We start from the raw sequence: 16,760 nt of genomic DNA, 5'->3' as shown, positions 1-16,760 counted from the left end.
GGGCACCATGGAAAGAACCGATTGTTGTCATGTGTTCATGTAGTTTAGACAGTTTAATTAGGTCATCATGCTAGGTGCTTTTTCTTCTCTCTTTCTTTTAAAGTTCGAATCAAATTAATTAAAGTAGTAATTAATAAAAAAATTATCTAATTCAAATAAAATGTTTATCTTCTATTAAAAAAACCAAAAAAAAAAGAACAAAAACAAAAAAGTGGTGGTTCAGTTGGGCTCAGCCCATTGGGCAACAGCGGGCCTGGGTGGCACCGGCCCGTTATCCTTCCACTGCCGGGAGCGGGAGGTTTTCGCTGTTCTGTGAAGCCAGCCTCACGCGGGCCCCTCCACTTTAGGGCCCACGTGGCCCGAGCCTCCGCCCGAACCACATGGGCCAGCTCTCGGCTTGGAACGGGCGGGCCGGCAAGTAGCCACGTCAGGCCCGGCCCGAATGATCGGAGCCCATGTTCCACCACATTGTTACCCCCACTCGGGTTACAAGCTCTCGTTACTGAGCTCGGCGAACGTCTCCCACGTGCGCGCGGGTTATTAACTGTATGTTGTGCGTTTGTGCTGCCGATGTGGGACAAGCTGATCTTCTGCGAGCACTTCCTTTGACGAAGCGCTAAACATCACGAGAGAGTGACCGTGTGGCTAAAGGAGACAGGCGCATGACGATGAGGGCCGTCGCGTATGAGTTTTCCTCTATGCGAACGTGATGAAGGATGAGAAGAAAAAGGTAGCATCGGGGCGAGAATTCGTCCCGTGAAATAGCTTTGTGGCGTGAATATGGGAGGAGGAGAACAACTATTCAGAGTCTCTCTATTCTGGACTGGAGTCGCCGCCCATCATCATGCGGACTTTAATGCTCTCTCTGGTTTCGGTCTTATTATCTTAACTTAGTTCCATTTGGGTTACAGGAACTGATCATTCTTTCATGATGACTGAAGGGGAAAAATTAAGTTATCTGCACAATCAGATGCCCGAATCGCAGCCAACGGCATGGATTCCCGTCTGATTCAAGCAAAGGCCCAGCAGAACTTCTCTTCACACGAAATACAAAGGCAACAACGAATCCTTGACATTCAAGAACCATGTACTGTCTGTATTGTAGATTGTACGAGTCTCAACTCAACTGCGCAGTTTCGCCATTTTTTGTTGGATTGATGGCAAGGCTCTCAAAGAAACCACTGGAACTGTAGCAACTCAGGACCTCCAGCTTCCCTGAGGGGAGTTGAATACGAAGGACATAGCTTACAAAACCACTGCAACTTCTGAATGAACCTAAACCTTCTTTTTCTCCTGGTAAAAGACTATATAGAACACAGATTTGAGCCTCCTGACGCACAACAAAATGTACTCCATCGCTGCGATTGTCAACATGAACATAAGCTTTACAAAAAGAAAGACCTCAAGATATTTGCATCCACTCTGTACAGCAGAATACGCTACGTTTGCATTTTTTTACAACAGCTGAGCGAATAATATAGTGAACACATCTGGTTTTAGGATGCTCAACTTAGGTGATTTTTAAGTGTGAACCTGTGGAGCTATCCCTCGAGTCATGAGCGTCACCTCAAAATCCAATGCTGGAACCTCTAGGAATTTCAGTTGGTTTTGTGCTAGATCTTCAAATGCAAAAAATTACAGGAAGAACTGTTTACAGGTCAAGTAACACACCGAACTCTTTGAAACCACCAAGTTGTTGAGCTTACATTACCCACAAATAAGAACCAAAAGCCCAAAAAGGACAACTACGTGAATCTCTAATAATACAAGCAATTCTCCCTCTCCATCACCTTCAAATTCCTATCCAACCCGGTCATCTGATTAAGTGGCCTCGAGAAATTCATCAACAAGGGGTCACAACCAGCACCGCTTTTCAAATCCCCATTGCCGCATAACCCTGCTGAAAGTGCAACAAACTGGAACTCATCCATGGATTGTCTCTGCACCCTCCTTGACAGATGACTTCCGGTCTTCTGCTTTGCCTTGGTAGATTCGGTCAAGTTCATATAACTTGGCTTCCCATGGCTACTACCATCCAATTTCTCCGACATCAAGCCATTGTTTCCTGAGGACGGGGTCATAGACATACAAAATGAAGATGAAGGCGAGCTCTCATCATAGAGGTAGTCAGAACTCGGGCTCGAGGATGACCGAGTGGCACGTCCAGCTAGGGGAGGCTTTGCAGAAATTCTAGTGGTCATGTTACTCTTCCGAACTTTAACAGAAGGTGGTTCGAAAGATTTTGATTGTGGGCCTAGAGGAGAGTCTGAGAAAGTCTTCGGAGCAGCAGTTGTTTCCAACTGGTCGGAGTGGGATTGTTCCATCAATCTGGTCTCCCATGGCTTGGCCGACATCCACCGTTCTAACCAGCTCCAGTTCCAGCTGTTTTTGTCAAACTCATACGACTTGAGAGCGGGCGCTGACCCAAGTGGTCTGGAATTTGCATCGCCATTTGATTTCCACTGCCACATATGCAAGCATTATCCAAGAAATTACTCAGCATGCTTATGCCAGAGATTGAGTCAATGTAATAAGAGACTAGAATGTCATCAAATGTTAATCTAGTTACCTTTTGAGCAAGGGCGTATGCAATTGCTCTATCTCTTTTGAAAGCCCCTTCTTGCCTCATTTGTAACTTTGCTTTGACATCTTCAAGTGTTCCCTTACTATCACACCACCCTTCCTGAACATTAAAGATGCATAACTTAGACTTCTGAGTTCATGAAGTTTCTTGAATGCAAAAAAAAAAAGAAAATCGAGATCATCTCGAGTAAATTTATATGCTTTTGGATATTTGATACCTCAGCTTGTTTTAAGAGATCAGCCTTGCTTCGATGCTCATCAAGAATTCGTTGCACTGCCTGGCCCTCGATGGACATTCGGACACGGCGTGCCCTCACACGGGCCTGGACTCGAACAAGAGCCTGCATGCATCTCAGTGTGACGGCCGCCTGCTTCCTCACTTGTCTCCCACGAACCAAAGCTTGAAGCCTCACGATTCCTTTCAAGGCCTTCAATGCCCTTCTGGCCTGCATTTTACTTACACGGATAAATCTAAGAGAAAAGCACCCATTGCCAGATAAATATACAAATTCTGAATCCTAGGAACATTGTTATTTGTCGAACATAATCTTATCTGAGCTCAGCTCATGATTACCTTCTCCATCCTTGAACATCATATAATATATTCAATTCAAGTTTCAACAATCAACTGAAGATTCAGACAGTCAGCAACTGCAAGCCGGTTATGCTGCTCTGTGGACTATATACAGGGCAAGTATGTAACAGCAACCCAAGTGCAACAAGACCCACTGCTTTAAAATCAAATCACATCCCTTCACAATCTCATAAAGTGGGTGCAAAAAATAAAGAAAACCGTTGCTTAATTATTTTAGGAAAAGCTAAAAACTTTATGACTAAACCAATAGTTTCTCAATCAGAGAATGCAAATCTGAATCAGCCAAAGTGAAGGGACTCGGTCAGCAGACCATCTTCACAATTTTTCGGCATTTAGCATCAAGCATCACTATAAGAAGAGTAAACACTTTCAATAAGAGAATCCATGAGCGACCCACTCACCAAGAATCCACGGAAAGCGGTCTGTATCCTGATGGCAGCCCATTCCTGCCTCACAACCCTGAAGTCCTTCGGAGGAGCTCGAACCACTGTTGCCATTGCAGCAGAAAAGGCACTAGCAAGACCTGGTGATGAACCATTGTTAGACCCATCAGATGCTGCATAGTGCTTCCCTTTAAATGCACTCCATGAGGACCCCAGATCTCCTGATGAGCCCCTCCATAGCTTCCATTTCTTGCCCTTAGAGCTTCCCTTTTGCTGTAGAGAAAGAGACAGAGGAGGAGCTTAGGCCTATAGAACAGTGTGCAAAACCAACAAGTAGAAGCAAGATTGAAGATATCAAAGTTTTGAACTTTTCTTAAGCGCGATGCTTGAGGCTCACATGGTCTTCTTTCTCGGGCTTCTTGTGACCTATGAGAGCTTTCACCCATTTGCCTGAAGCACCCATTTGCGCAGATGCACTAACTTCAGAAAAGAGCTTGCAACACCTCAAAAATCAGAACTTTCTCTGGTGATGTGATCTCCAACCCTGGCAATGGAGATAAGAGCTCACATGGAGGAAGAGGAGGTGTTGCTATGCAAGGAAAATGACTTGAAAGAGAGCTGAAGAACCCAGTTTCAGACTAGAAACTGAAGTGGCAGAGAAGATGTGAAGCAGCAGTCAAAGGGTCACGGAAGCAAGAGGGGACAGGAACAAGAAAATGGGTAATAAAGAGAGAGTGGGAGTAACTATAAAGCTTCATAAAGAGCAAAGATTGCCCAGGGAGAAAGAGAAGAGTAGATGGTGGCACATTTAAATCAGAGAGAGAGAGAGAGAGAGAGGGTTAAGTTATAGAAATGGTGGCTTTGGGAGGTCGTGGTCGTGGGTTGGTTTTGTGTAGCGTGCAGAGCGTCAGGCCCGGGACAGGCCAATGCTCCAAAACCGACGAGCCGTTTGGGGGTGCGATGGTTTTTTGAAATTCAAAAGCAACAAAAAATGGAGACAAGAAAGCATCGTCCCGCTCGAATCCATGGCCAGTGCCCCTTGCCAATAGTTTGTGCCTGCATGCTGCATTATTTTTTTGTCTCGGCATGTGGAGACTCAACACTGTTGCTCGGTGGAAACAAATTTTTTTAAAAATCGCTGGCTACTGAAGCCACGTCCTCCGTGGAAGGAAAGATAAAATATAGAAAGAAGGAAGAGGTTTGTCGTCTGTTCATGAAAAGGCACGTCCCGTTTGGTGCAGGTAGGAAAGAGAACAAAAAGAAGGGGACAAGAGATCTCTCGAGTCAGTGCTGTCAAAGATCTGGGGGTCTCGCTTAAACGAGGGAAGAGGGCCTCATGACTTTGATTGCACAATTCTTGCAATTCTTGCCCTGTCAAAACTTTGGTGCCTTCGAATTTTGAGCGATGTAAAATCAGAAACAGTATTTGCTTGGATTCGAGTTGGGACTTGGGGCCACATCGTGATGAAGACAGATATCAAAAAGAAGAATGAATGAAGAATGTGGTCCTCTTCGTTCGATGTATAATGCATATGCCCTTTTATGTTTATTGATGACTTGGGTGTTCAATCGATTTAGGGCATTCTACTCGTCCTCGAGGATTATGACACTTTTTTTCCATTACACTCTAATAATATTCGAGATAAAATGTTCTTGGAAATGACCGAGGAAGTTTTCTTCACTAAACCAAAATCCATGATTATGCTTCCACGAGTTGGGTTTGATCTCATAATCCGCGTCCCTCTTGCATGGTTTTGAATCGTCCTAAATTTAAAAATTATGGACTGTGCTTGGTGGAAAGACTCGACTTTGTTATTCCCGTGCGTATGATAAAGCAAAACACAAGTGCCAAACAAAATGAAGTCGATGTTTTCGATTAATATGAATGTGGTTTTTCTAGGCATGATTGCAAAGGTCCATGAAGATCCTTATAACATTACTTGGCAAAAAGAGCGATAGACCTATGTTTGTTTAAAGGAATATGGAAAAATAGTGAAGTTTAGTCAATCTATTATATCAACAGTTTAATGCTCTATGCTCTGTTTACACGTGGAATTTACATATATAAAATTGCTATGCTGTAAAAGCGGTGTGGAATATATAGAAATGACTGAATTCCTGATGTTGCCATGTATGTTATCTCTCAATTGTACATACACTATCATGACATAGTTGTCCATTCGCTATCGTCTTTTAACTCTGTATTGCAATGTTTTGGCACTCATGGTAATTCTTTCTTCTTTTCAATGTCATTAGCAGAAAAGCTAATCTCCCACGTGTGGTAGGAGGGCAACAAAAGAATGAAAATTTCTTGAAAGAAATTCAACCTTATACAGCTCTATTTAAATCACTCCGTCGATGAATGTGCCAGGAAAGGGACAAGCAAAAGGTGAAAATTTTCCAACATTCGGTGCGAATTATTCTGTCGTTACTTGAGATTATATAAAAACGGTTTGGATTTTCTACCTCTGTCAGGCGTTGACACCTGGGGCTTACTGCTCCCCCTTTTGTTTTGTCACCATCCCTTGGATTGACATGGTATAAATATTTGGAGATGGTCCTGACTTACCCAGCTGAGATCTTTCAAGAATTCCATCAAATTCGACAATAATTTCAAGAACCCCAAAATACAGCTTCATATAGACTTTGGTATAAAATTCAGTTGATAACAACATGTGAAGAGGGTGACTTGACATGGACTGTGCCAGTGAAAAGTGTTAAGGAGAGCGTGGAGCAACATTTCAAACCACGAGAATAAGACAACTACATTAGGTGGCCTTCGCAAATTCCCATGCCTCGCCTGATGTGCTGTGACTCTACTCAGAATCGGCATCACAGACTCAGTAGCCTTTCTAAGTATCTAATCCCAAAGAAGTCTATCGTGCTCAGATTCTTAAACCCGAACGTCCGTCGCGAAATCAGCAGGTTTCTACGATTTGGGCAGTCTCGAAAAGTTAGTTTGCGTGCACAAGTCGTCGGTGTGGAGGAACATCCCAATCACAGCCGTTTTCCGTGCAGAACTACGGAATTTTCGACCTAGATGATGATGGTCCGAAAGACAAAAAAAAGATCCCAACATAAATGATTCACCTACTATCAAATCAGCTGATCAAAACCACGGTACAATTTCTTAAAGACACATCACACATGCCCCTTTTGGGGACCAACTCCACTTGCAGTAGGCCACGGAAAAGGGCAAGACACAGGCCAACTCAGAAACTGGAGCCCCTTTACACATGCGTCTCTGAAAGAGTCAAAATGGCACCTTCATGGCCTTTTCTGAGCGCGAAATGGATGTATCAATTAAATGGATGGTCCACTCTTCATTTACATCTGCAAGACTAGGAACTCTGGGCACTGCAATATCCATAACTTCACCAATGCATATTTCTTCGGCAAAGGGAACTACTTCATTGTGAGGAAGCGCGACATCAAGCAAACATATTTGTTGGGCGAGTTGCCAAAGAAAATACCTGACCTCTTTTGTTGGTTCACCATGTGATTGCCAGTGTTAGATATACAGTCTATGGCGACGGCGACGGGTCTTTTGCTAGCTAATGCAGTGCAAGAGTTTTGAGATAAACTTCCATATTCACCGAAAGAAATCTCTAGAGCCAATAATATCTGACAAATGTATTCGGAACAGAAAAGTGTGGTACTTTGGAAAAGATGAGGTGAGTTCTCTCAAAGAAAGAATGAACTCTAATATTTAATGCCCTCCAGAAAATGGATAAGGCAATGGACTATAACTGTACACCCTACCCTTCAAAAGAATAAGTGCAAAACAGATCATGCACAAGAATGTGAGCGAGACTTTTAGCGTATAAAGTTGAACTGTGCTAACTCCGTATTAGCTTCAAGCCTTCTCTTTAGAAGGTGAAGCTATCAGATGGTGCAATGTGGCTGCATGGATGACAGCACTTGGACTGGTATCTTTGGCATGGACAGATCCTGAGCGTCTCAGGCCAGAATTTCGACCAACTCCACTTGGGACGAGTTGTCGAAATCTCCGCGGGAGGAGTCGAACCAGCCGTGCTGAGCTCACGAGCAAAATTACACCTACAATGATGAGCAGCCTGCACAAGGAAATTTAACTAAGAAACATCACCGACACTGCAATGCATTGGTAACCTCAATCAGCGGTTCAAACCACCCAACTGATAAGTATTGCCAAAGAAAGAAAGCAAAAGCACCACAGACTATCAACTTAGCTCATGGCTGAACTCCCTAAGTTTTACACTCTTCCTAACTATTTGTATAAAGGATTCATGGATATGTTACCTCATGCAGTGCCTACATACAAACATAAGATTGCACTTTTCTTTCTCGCAGTAGTTTTTTAACTGAATTGAAATTGGCTTTTAGAAAAAGCAAATCCTATGATGCTCTTGTACTTCAATTTACGATATTAAGGGAAGGAAAGCATTGTGGTGAGCTCATACAATTTAAAAGATCAAGGGTCAAAACACACATTACATATATTATGTGTTCTTCTGTAAATCAGAGGTGCCTCCCCTTACCATCCAAGCAAAAGTAAAAGTCGCGCCGCTGGTGCTGAAGGCAACTTCTCACCCAGTGCCAACATGCCGGCTAGCACACCACTCACGATTGATGCCACTGCAGCACATGTAGATACAACGATTGCCCTCCCATGCTTTAAACCACGAGTCTATTGAAAAGAACGCCGTTTCACTCATTCAGACAAGTACAATGAAATTATACCCACTCTATGCAGGTTCACCACAGAGAATATACAAGCACAGAAAATTCTCAAAAAAGACTTCCATATTGACCCAACATCCAATAAAAGCACAAAAAAGGGAAAAGCTATCGTCTTTGTCATAAGATAACTACAAAAAATACAGTGTGATTAAGGTATCAACTAGAATAACAGCAAATTCTACTTCTTGAAAAGCTATAGAATTTAGATCCGAGGTCACCATCATATGAAATGACCCCCATATCGGCAGGCTAAACACATACCTGGTAGAAAAACCCTGTACCGCTGCAAGATATGCTGATTCCAATGCACACAGGAACCAGCATCCTAGAGAAACCTTGCTCCATGAAAAGAAACCCCATCTTCGATACAACAGAAGCCATCCTGCAACAGAGGTTCCTTTCATGATTTTGTTTTCCAAAACGAAAAGAAAGAAGAGAAGCAAATTTAAATAACAAGACATAATTTCCTTTCTGAACTTATTTTGCTTCTGAATGGGTTTAAAGTCTAAACTTATTTCTGCTTTTGAATGCGTTAAAGCTCCATGTTGATGTTAAACAGTGTAACATTCCAATGTTTCATAGTTGTCCAATATGACCTCATCAATGAGAAGGTGTTAAGTCAATTAAACTCAAATCAATTAGTCTCCAAATCAGTGGTGAGTATATCAACAGCATTGACAAGAAAAACTGCAAACCTTTGGTAGATGCATGCTTAGCACAATCTTTTGTGTAATACGTGGATAATCAGATATGAATAAATAGTTAGTAAAGCAAAAGGAACAGAATTCGTAAGTGCTAAGGTCAACATAGATTATTACCCAAACAGAATGCCAGATTCCAAGCCATATATAATTTCTTCAACAACTTCATATTCCATCTGCTCCACAAGACAGGGTCACAAGAGACGTAGAGTTTCAGATGCCTAGATAGCACTCAGTGAAAAAGCACACTTATGAGAACTTTAAATCGTTTGACCCCCCCCATCTTACCATCTCCTGCTGCCTGCGATGTCGTCTAAAAATGCGAAGCCACGCATTGAGCAGTACCTTTTCCAAATAATTCCGTCAGGTTTTTTACATTGGAAATTAATTGACATATGTTTCACAGAAGAGGTGTGCCTAATCAGGCAGCCTAAAATAAAAAACAATTAATGGAGTAATTTGTATCTTTTCATGAGTGATACCAGTACATCCGATCAAAAGCATCAATTGAATCATATTATCCCGTTATTATAAGGAAAAGAGTAGGGAAGGGTGTCGCTACACAATATTCGGGATATCCTACACACTTCAATTACTAACTTCAGCAGCTAAAGAAATTACATGTTAGATGAATCAGTGTATTAACATCCAACCTCTTCTCTTTTAATCTTATGCTTTGACTGATCTGGGAAGGCCAAGAACTGCTTTCCAAAATGGATGGGGCACATCTATGAAGCGAGAATCATAGGCTTGTATGCATCCATGCATCACACTTACTTCTCTACAGTTTAATGTGTGTGAAAATGCAAAACACGAATAAAAGTCTCAATAACTGACATAAGTACCAAACTCCGAAATAATGGACCTACAGGCTAAAGAAACAAACAAGTTCACATATTCGACATCAAGTAATATGTAACATATTTGACAAAGTCAAAAATGCCTAAATGTGTGATTATGCTGTAAAAACAAGCCAATTAAAGGTGCCTAGGATAGAATACCTACAAACAAGACTGCAACTATGAATGCTAGCCATGGCAAATGGAAAATTGATATTGCAGAAGCCACTTGCTCCTCACCTCCGGCCCCAACTCCTGCAAATAGAAATCCATATGAAAAGTGTCTATTTGCTAGTCATCAAAGCAAATGTCTTAATTTTCTAAAAAAATTTCAATGCTGTGGCAGATTAGTCCAGAATGAATCTATGAAAAATCACTTTTGGTGGACAAGAAAGAATCAGAGGAGAGCACTAATTCTATAATTAAATATACTTATGTTTCTCTTTCATATCTTTTTCTCTTATTGATTTTTGGCAGGGAAAACTGAGAAGGGGTTGGAATACTATGCTCATATCTAGGCAAAGAGCCAGGTGAGCCCTTCGGTGCCACAATGCACTCTTTTTTTTATTTGGCAAGTTACGATCTACTAATTTTATTAACCAAGGATACATAAATCCAAAAAATCCACCTATAGAGTATAAGCATCTCACCACTTTACAGCAATCTTACCAGCATCAGAGACAAAAATAAATTATAAAATTCTTTGTGATACGTATTATAAAAAAGAAAGACAATCAACTCATGTTACCTATGGTACCAATTCCCGCCAATGTGATCCCCAACCAGTCAACCACATTCATAACTTCCTTCAAATAAAAATGAGAGAACACTGAAAGAATAGCTAGTCCACAACCCGAAACCGGCTGAATAACAGACACCTGTAATCACAATATAGTTAGCAAAATGAGCAAATTCAACATTCTCTCACGTGTTTACATGCACACACAAGCACAAGTGCCCATGCATATCACTGCAGGGACACAAACAAATTTAAGAAGTAGAAACAGGACAAAACTTGACTTTAGAGTCGTTAATAGGTAAGTCGCCCCAACTCCGATATGGACTTAGAATATTACTTGCGCAAGATAGGGACATTCACATGGAATGCTCACACAAGCACGGACTTACTGGAGCCTGAGATAAAGCTATCAACATCAGCAACGCTCCAAGTATGTCCATCAGAAACCCAACAGCCCAATCTCTGTTGAGAGCATATGCCCTGATAACCTACAAATAAGGGAATAGAGTCAGTCAGCCAAGAGCCAATGCTAACAAGAACTCAGTTTCCTCATCAAAAAAGCCTACCCAAAGTTCCAAATTGCACAGGAAATGCACCCTATAATTAAAAGATCGATAACGGCATGGCAATATAGTGCTTCAACTTCTTTAACTTCCAGGGAAGTCGTACCTATGCTATCGAGCATCCCAATGAGGAACAGCAATGCTTTGACATAAGAAAACAGCATAGGAATTCAACAGAGTTGAGATTTCCTCGAATCCCAATAGAAACACCTCAGCCAACACCTATAATTATCCTTTATAATCAACAAACATCGAACCTCGACGACCCATTTGCTAATTTCACATTTGGATATGGGAACAACTACCATCCTAACATCAAAAGCCAGTTTTGCTCGCGCAAAATATGCAATGCGTTCAAACCCAACAACACATAATCTATACCAACAACAACAATCGACCCAAGACCCACGAACGAAGAAAGGGCCACGAACGAAGAAGGACCCACCTTGAGCTTGAAAGAGAGCGGGGGCAAGATGACGGTGCCCTTCTTCTGAAGGACCTTCCCGATGTTGTTGCCCGCGGTGGCCACCAACGTCAGGCAAATCGACTCCCACATCTCCCTCTCCCTCGCTTCTCGATATCTCTCCCTGAAGAAAGCGACCCAGAAGCAGAGAGATGAAGAAGAAGGGAAATGGATCCGCAAGATCCGACCTTTCTCGGATTTGGATTGGGTAATACACCGTTCGGAGGTTCTTGATTCTGGTTATGCTTCACGTTTACCTCCACTTCTCTCTCTCTCTCTCTCCAGATTTTATATATAGTTGTGTCAGCCTGATCTTGATGCACGAGGAAGGCGCCTTAAAAATGGTACGGCCAATTTAAGGTCTTTACCCAAGAAAGGGAAAGGAAAAGGATATAAATAAAATTTAAAAAAGACCACAAAAAAAACATGGTTGGGTTCAACTATGAATTTTGTACATTTGCTTTTTGTTTTTTGCAAGAGGATTGATGATTTTGTTCGGCTTTTACGACGCTCGAGGTTTTTGGTTTTGGGAGAACTTTGATGAGTTACAATATGGCGACCGGATCTTGCAATTGCCGCCATTTGATTTTGATTTTCATTTGAAGCACTCGAAACTTTTCAACGTGTACTGAGATTAAATATTTTAAATAATATACCTCCTTTTTTTTCTTATATTTTCCTTGAAGATTGGATATAGATTTTTTCCATATTTAAATTGAAAGGAAAGTCATACATAGAAGAAGTAAGCTGTTGCTTCTGGCCAAACATCTTAAATGGCAACCTTTGCTTCCTATGTAAAACCTTATTGATCTAACTAATCAGCTTATTAAGTGGATAACGATAGACAACTGAACTCCTATAAAATTCCTATCATTTGCTTTAATGCAGATTTAAATTTCCACCTCAATTCGAATAGTTAGAATTTGGTTTTTTTTTTTTTGTTCACCTCAAATTCCTATCATTTCCTATCATTTTTGTTCTATTTAAATTATAGTTTGCTTTTTTTCTTTGGAGAAACCTCAATCAAATGAGAAATTTGGGTCATCTTCCTCAAATGCCAACACGTCTTAAGTGACTGGTTTCAAATCTTATTTTTTCTGGCGTGAGCCTCGAATATAGTTAATTTTGAGATGCTTGACAATTAAATGATTTATTTACGAATTTTAAGGTTATGGTGGATTCCAAGAGCTGAGCCAAGCAGAAACAAAACGCCGCTCAAAATGCTGACGTGGCCTCCCATCACCAACCCGGCCGTGACCGCCGGGTTGACGTGGTCGCCAGAGATGTGCGCCGACGTGAACACTGCCGTGAACAGGGCAAAAGCATGCGCTACGGCCACCGCCAGGACGTGGCAATTCTCACCGGTGGCCCCGGCTGCGGGGGCTGCCGACATGCCTAGTAAAGTCGGTTTCGAACATCTAAGTAAAATTCTCATAGAAGCTCTCGCTAACATACGTTCAATTCATGATGCTCATAACCAACTATGCTAGAAATCATAGATAATACTAGTGCCAAATTCATTATCAAGTTTGCTAATAATGTCTTCCAAAATCTATCTTTTCCATTTCCATAGCGACTCTGCTAGGAGGCTATATTAAAACCGCAAACTAACTACATTTATTATCAGCCATAGTTAAAATCAATCGAAACCCAAATTCTTTCTCTCCATTACCCATGCTTAAGATCAATTGTAGTCACTTAGATTATGATATGATACAGAAGTTCGACAACGGTTCCTACTGATAGTATATTCTCATGAAATCTGTGCGATGCAAGCTCTATGAGAACATACTGGCGGCAATCGCGGAGCCGACACCGGCGAAGACGAAGATGAAGGCGGAGACGAACTCGGCGAGGTTGGACCGGAGGGAGGACTTGCTGAACAGCTCTTCCATGACGTCGAGGAATAGGGAACCCGCTCTCAGGAAGGAAGAGACTTCGATCACTCTCATGGCTTTTGGATTTCGGTATTTATGCCCCTTTTTTTTTTTTTTATCGAAGGGAGTAGTTTCGCTGCACGTACTGATGGATTGAAGGTAGTGGGTGTCTTTTCTAAGGCTCTGTTCTAACACGTTCATCACTGTCAAAAGAGGTAACTGTCTGGAGTTAACCACTTTCCTTGATCATGGGATTAGAGGGCCGAGGTTTTGGCGTTAACAGTTGTTTTTCAAAACTCTCTTTTTTTGCGTTTCTTTATTAGGTTGGTAAATTTTAATTTAGATGTATTTCTATTAGGCTGGCGAACTTTTAAGTTCAAAACGCTTGAATTGGGTGCGGGCACGAGTTCTTTTGTTGTCGTCATGAAACTATGGCCGAAAAGTTAGAAAGTTTGACTGCCTAATGAAACGAATGTATGCCGTCCCCTAATCGCATCCTTGGACCGATGTTAAAATTCACACAACCATCATTTGGACGGATGTAATGCATTCCAGGAGTTAGGATACATTTGTCTCGCGGAGGAAAATGAATGATCCGAATAATATTTCCCAAAAGAATGATCGCTTTCCAAATTCATTTTCCGCCGAAATGTACAAAACCTTAGTCACATAAAGTTTTCACGCTTGTTACCAATCCACCAGGGATTATGTAAGCCTTTCTACCTGGATAGTAAAAGAGCATACATTTGATTGTCACGTTTTCTCTCGGTTCGATACTGTCAACACGCGTGAGGAAACAAAAACCACGCCACATAAACAGTTAACGAACACGATTCAGTGAGTATGAAAGTACCATACTCGCAAAAGTCACATTTAGTAAGAAACTCACCTGCTTCATTGGATAAGTGACCGTCGAATGGTGACCAACTCTATCAGAAACATGCCGATAAATTGAAAGAAAGTTATGGAGGATATCTAGTACGATCCAGGTTTAACAAAAAGGGTACCGGTACAGATAAAAAGGCAAGGGTTTACAGAGCGGACAGCGCCAGAGTATCACGGAATGATGCAATTGAGAGTCGAGCTATGTTAATTCTGAGAATTGGTAATTGACTGTTCCAATTTCAGAAAGTAATGGCATGTCAAGGACCCTTCCATTCTCGAGCCTTCAGTGTTATCTGAGCATTGGTTCAACTGGCAGACATTAACCCCCTGATTAACTTCTTCACATCTCACAGTACTCACTGAGCAAACATCCAACGACAGTATCGAGCAGAGATCAAGATAATATTTCTTAGTTGTAGATTTCTATGGGAAGAGTGACAAGGAATTTAAAGCGCATGAGTGGTGCACAAACTGGTGTATCGGATTGTTCGGCAGCCTCCTTTCAATCGAAGATAGCAAGATATAAGGAGGCATAGAGTAATTACGGGTATGCAATGAGTCTAGTCAAACAACTGAGTCAATCCATGACGGTGTCAATAAAGAAGCAGATTGAGTCTGGCCATATGGAGCACTCAAACTTGCTACGTCTTGCTGTTTTCAGTTCACAGGCACATGGGATTCAAGACAGTTCCACCGATGGAGAAAAGACTGCATAACTAAATTGGGACGGATCATGTACCAAACATTGTCTTGTGTTTTGTGCTCTATTTACCAACCAGTGCGAGCAAAAGTGAAGAAACAGACATACAACAGCTGGAACATGTTCCACTATAATTGGTAAAACAAAAGAGGGAAAGAGCGCAATGTGATAATTTACCAGTATACACCAGACTTGATGACACAATGTGTCCAGGAGGATACCCAGTTATAGTTTACTCTCCAACAAGACAAGCCTTGCTTATGACGAATCCACCTGAACTTAATCGATAGTGTCCATCAGATATATCAGGAAAAACAAAAGAATTTGTCCCTCGAGTTGCTGCGGGATAGATCACTTCGACAATTCGTTGACAGAGAAGGTTGAGTTTGTGGACATCAATAGGCATATTGGTGATCAATCATGAAGAAGTACACCGATTCACAATGAAGGATGTCACAGCAGTTGTTAAACTACTTCAACGACAATGAGAACCTGAACAGGCAAATAGAGAAAAGATGAGGGACTTCCTAACCATGATACCGTGGGGCGAGTCTAGCAAGAAACCAAAGACATCACCTAATCATAACAACTCAATTCTGCAGAAACTACAGGTTGAATCAAAAGGCATGAATGAAGTTGCTTATACCGAGTCCACCGAAACAAGATACACATGCCGATAAATTTTAAGCCCTGGGAGAAGATTGCAAACGATTGGATTAACAACTACCGGTGCCACTAATTTACAATTCATGCCAATTGTCCAATCCATATACCCTACACTCATGAATACATCCCTCCAAAGTGAAAGAGACCCCCTTTTGGAAAATCAAAGATTCATCATAAACATATTTCACAGAACCAAATTTGCAGACCAAAAAAGGACTCAACGACAACCCCAACATCTAATTTCTCACCACCAACCATAAACCGCCCGTGTGTACCTATCCTTGAGCCACCTGAAGCTCTTCCTGAAAGACCCTTTCACCTTGCCTTCAACCCCATACATCTTGTAGTTAGCCACCCTCTTCTTCCTCTGGAACTCAGGGTCAGTGAAGCTCCATGACTTTGAGGTTGACCCAGATGTGCTCTTCCCTTTCTTCAGCTTCAAGTCCCTGTTGAAGTTATTGTTGCTGTAAGTGCCCCACATGTCTGTCTGTGCATATGATGCACTATAAGACCTGAGGTCACTGTGTGATTGTGGTGGTGGTCCATAGTATGGCTGCAACTGCATCATGTTAGGGCCTCCATAGGACTTTGATCTGCTGTGATTGTAGTTGTAATCTGCCATGGATTACAAGACTGAAGCCTTGGTGGCGGTAGGTGATGGTTGATGGGTGTTGGGTCTTGAGTCTTTGATTTTTTCTTGAAAAAATTGGAGTTTCAGAAGGAAATGAGACGGAGATGGGAAGAGAGATGCACAGAGAGACGATGAGGATGATACCGTGATGGAAGAAAATGTGGTGTCCAACCAAGATATTGACTTTTGAGTATGGTATGGCTGCGATAGGTTTGGACTTTTCCTCCAAAAATAATGACATTTTGAAGTTCCTGTCTGGAGACTTTAGAAATAACTTTATGAATTGTTGATTATCTGTACACGTTAACCCATCCTGCTGATGACTAATCTGTTTCTTGTTTTTGACCAAGTCATAGGAGGCATCTGGAATATACTATCTTATTCAATTTCATATGTTTAAGCAAATGAAAGAA

At 41.6% G+C, this 16,760-nt stretch overlaps 4 protein-coding genes across 6 annotated transcripts; all 4 read right to left on the bottom strand.

Annotated features, from left to right (window-relative positions):
• Positions 1–1,596: 1,596 nt before the first annotated feature.
• On the bottom strand, positions 1,597–4,415 carry LOC115674370 (protein IQ-DOMAIN 6). The gene is made up of 5 exons (XM_030596742.2): positions 3,959–4,415; positions 3,580–3,834; positions 2,802–3,029; positions 2,570–2,683; positions 1,597–2,462 (listed from the first exon to the last, which is right to left on the bottom strand). The coding sequence occupies exons 1-5, from the start codon at positions 4,022–4,024 to the stop codon at positions 1,758–1,760; spliced, it is 1,368 nt and encodes a 455-aa protein (XP_030452602.1). The 5' UTR covers positions 4,025–4,415; the 3' UTR covers positions 1,597–1,757.
• Positions 4,416–7,152: 2,737 nt separating this feature from the next.
• On the bottom strand, positions 7,153–11,888 carry LOC115674368 (probable magnesium transporter NIPA9). Of its 3 annotated transcripts, XM_030596736.2 has the most exons (9): positions 11,571–11,881; positions 10,952–11,050; positions 10,572–10,701; positions 9,990–10,078; positions 9,273–9,329; positions 9,102–9,160; positions 8,545–8,665; positions 8,082–8,230; positions 7,153–7,637 (listed from the first exon to the last, which is right to left on the bottom strand). In XM_030596736.2, the coding sequence occupies exons 1-9, from the start codon at positions 11,679–11,681 to the stop codon at positions 7,418–7,420; spliced, it is 1,035 nt and encodes a 344-aa protein (XP_030452596.1). In that variant the 5' UTR covers positions 11,682–11,881; the 3' UTR covers positions 7,153–7,417. The 3 variants fall into 3 exon arrangements, with proteins under 3 accessions (XP_030452596.1, XP_056166660.1, XP_030452599.1); XM_056310685.1 differs by lacking the exon at positions 8,082–8,230 and having other exon boundaries at positions 11,571–11,888; XM_030596739.2 differs by lacking the exon at positions 9,273–9,329 and having other exon boundaries at positions 11,571–11,883.
• An 850-nt stretch (positions 11,889–12,738) lies between these two features.
• LOC115674493 (probable aquaporin TIP2-2) lies at positions 12,739–13,540 on the bottom strand. The gene is made up of 2 exons (XM_030596885.1): positions 13,381–13,540; positions 12,739–12,983 (listed from the first exon to the last, which is right to left on the bottom strand). Exons 1-2 carry the CDS (start codon positions 13,538–13,540, stop codon positions 12,739–12,741), a joined length of 405 nt encoding a protein of 134 aa, XP_030452745.1.
• Positions 13,541–15,155: 1,615 nt separating this feature from the next.
• Positions 15,156–16,552, bottom strand: LOC115674369 (uncharacterized). Its single transcript, XM_030596741.2, has 2 exons — positions 15,992–16,552; positions 15,156–15,542 (listed from the first exon to the last, which is right to left on the bottom strand). Exons 1-2 carry the CDS (start codon positions 16,336–16,338, stop codon positions 15,521–15,523), a joined length of 369 nt encoding a protein of 122 aa, XP_030452601.1. The 5' UTR covers positions 16,339–16,552; the 3' UTR covers positions 15,156–15,520.
• Positions 16,553–16,760: the final 208 nt, after the last annotated feature.

The sequence above is a fragment of the Syzygium oleosum genome, unplaced genomic scaffold (assembly GCF_021117445.2).
Source record: "Syzygium oleosum isolate NSW1041296 unplaced genomic scaffold, Sole_v2.1 Sole_v2.04, whole genome shotgun sequence".
Classification (NCBI taxonomy): domain Eukaryota; kingdom Viridiplantae; phylum Streptophyta; class Magnoliopsida; order Myrtales; family Myrtaceae; genus Syzygium; species Syzygium oleosum.
This window is presented reverse-complemented; position numbering and strand designations above follow the sequence as displayed.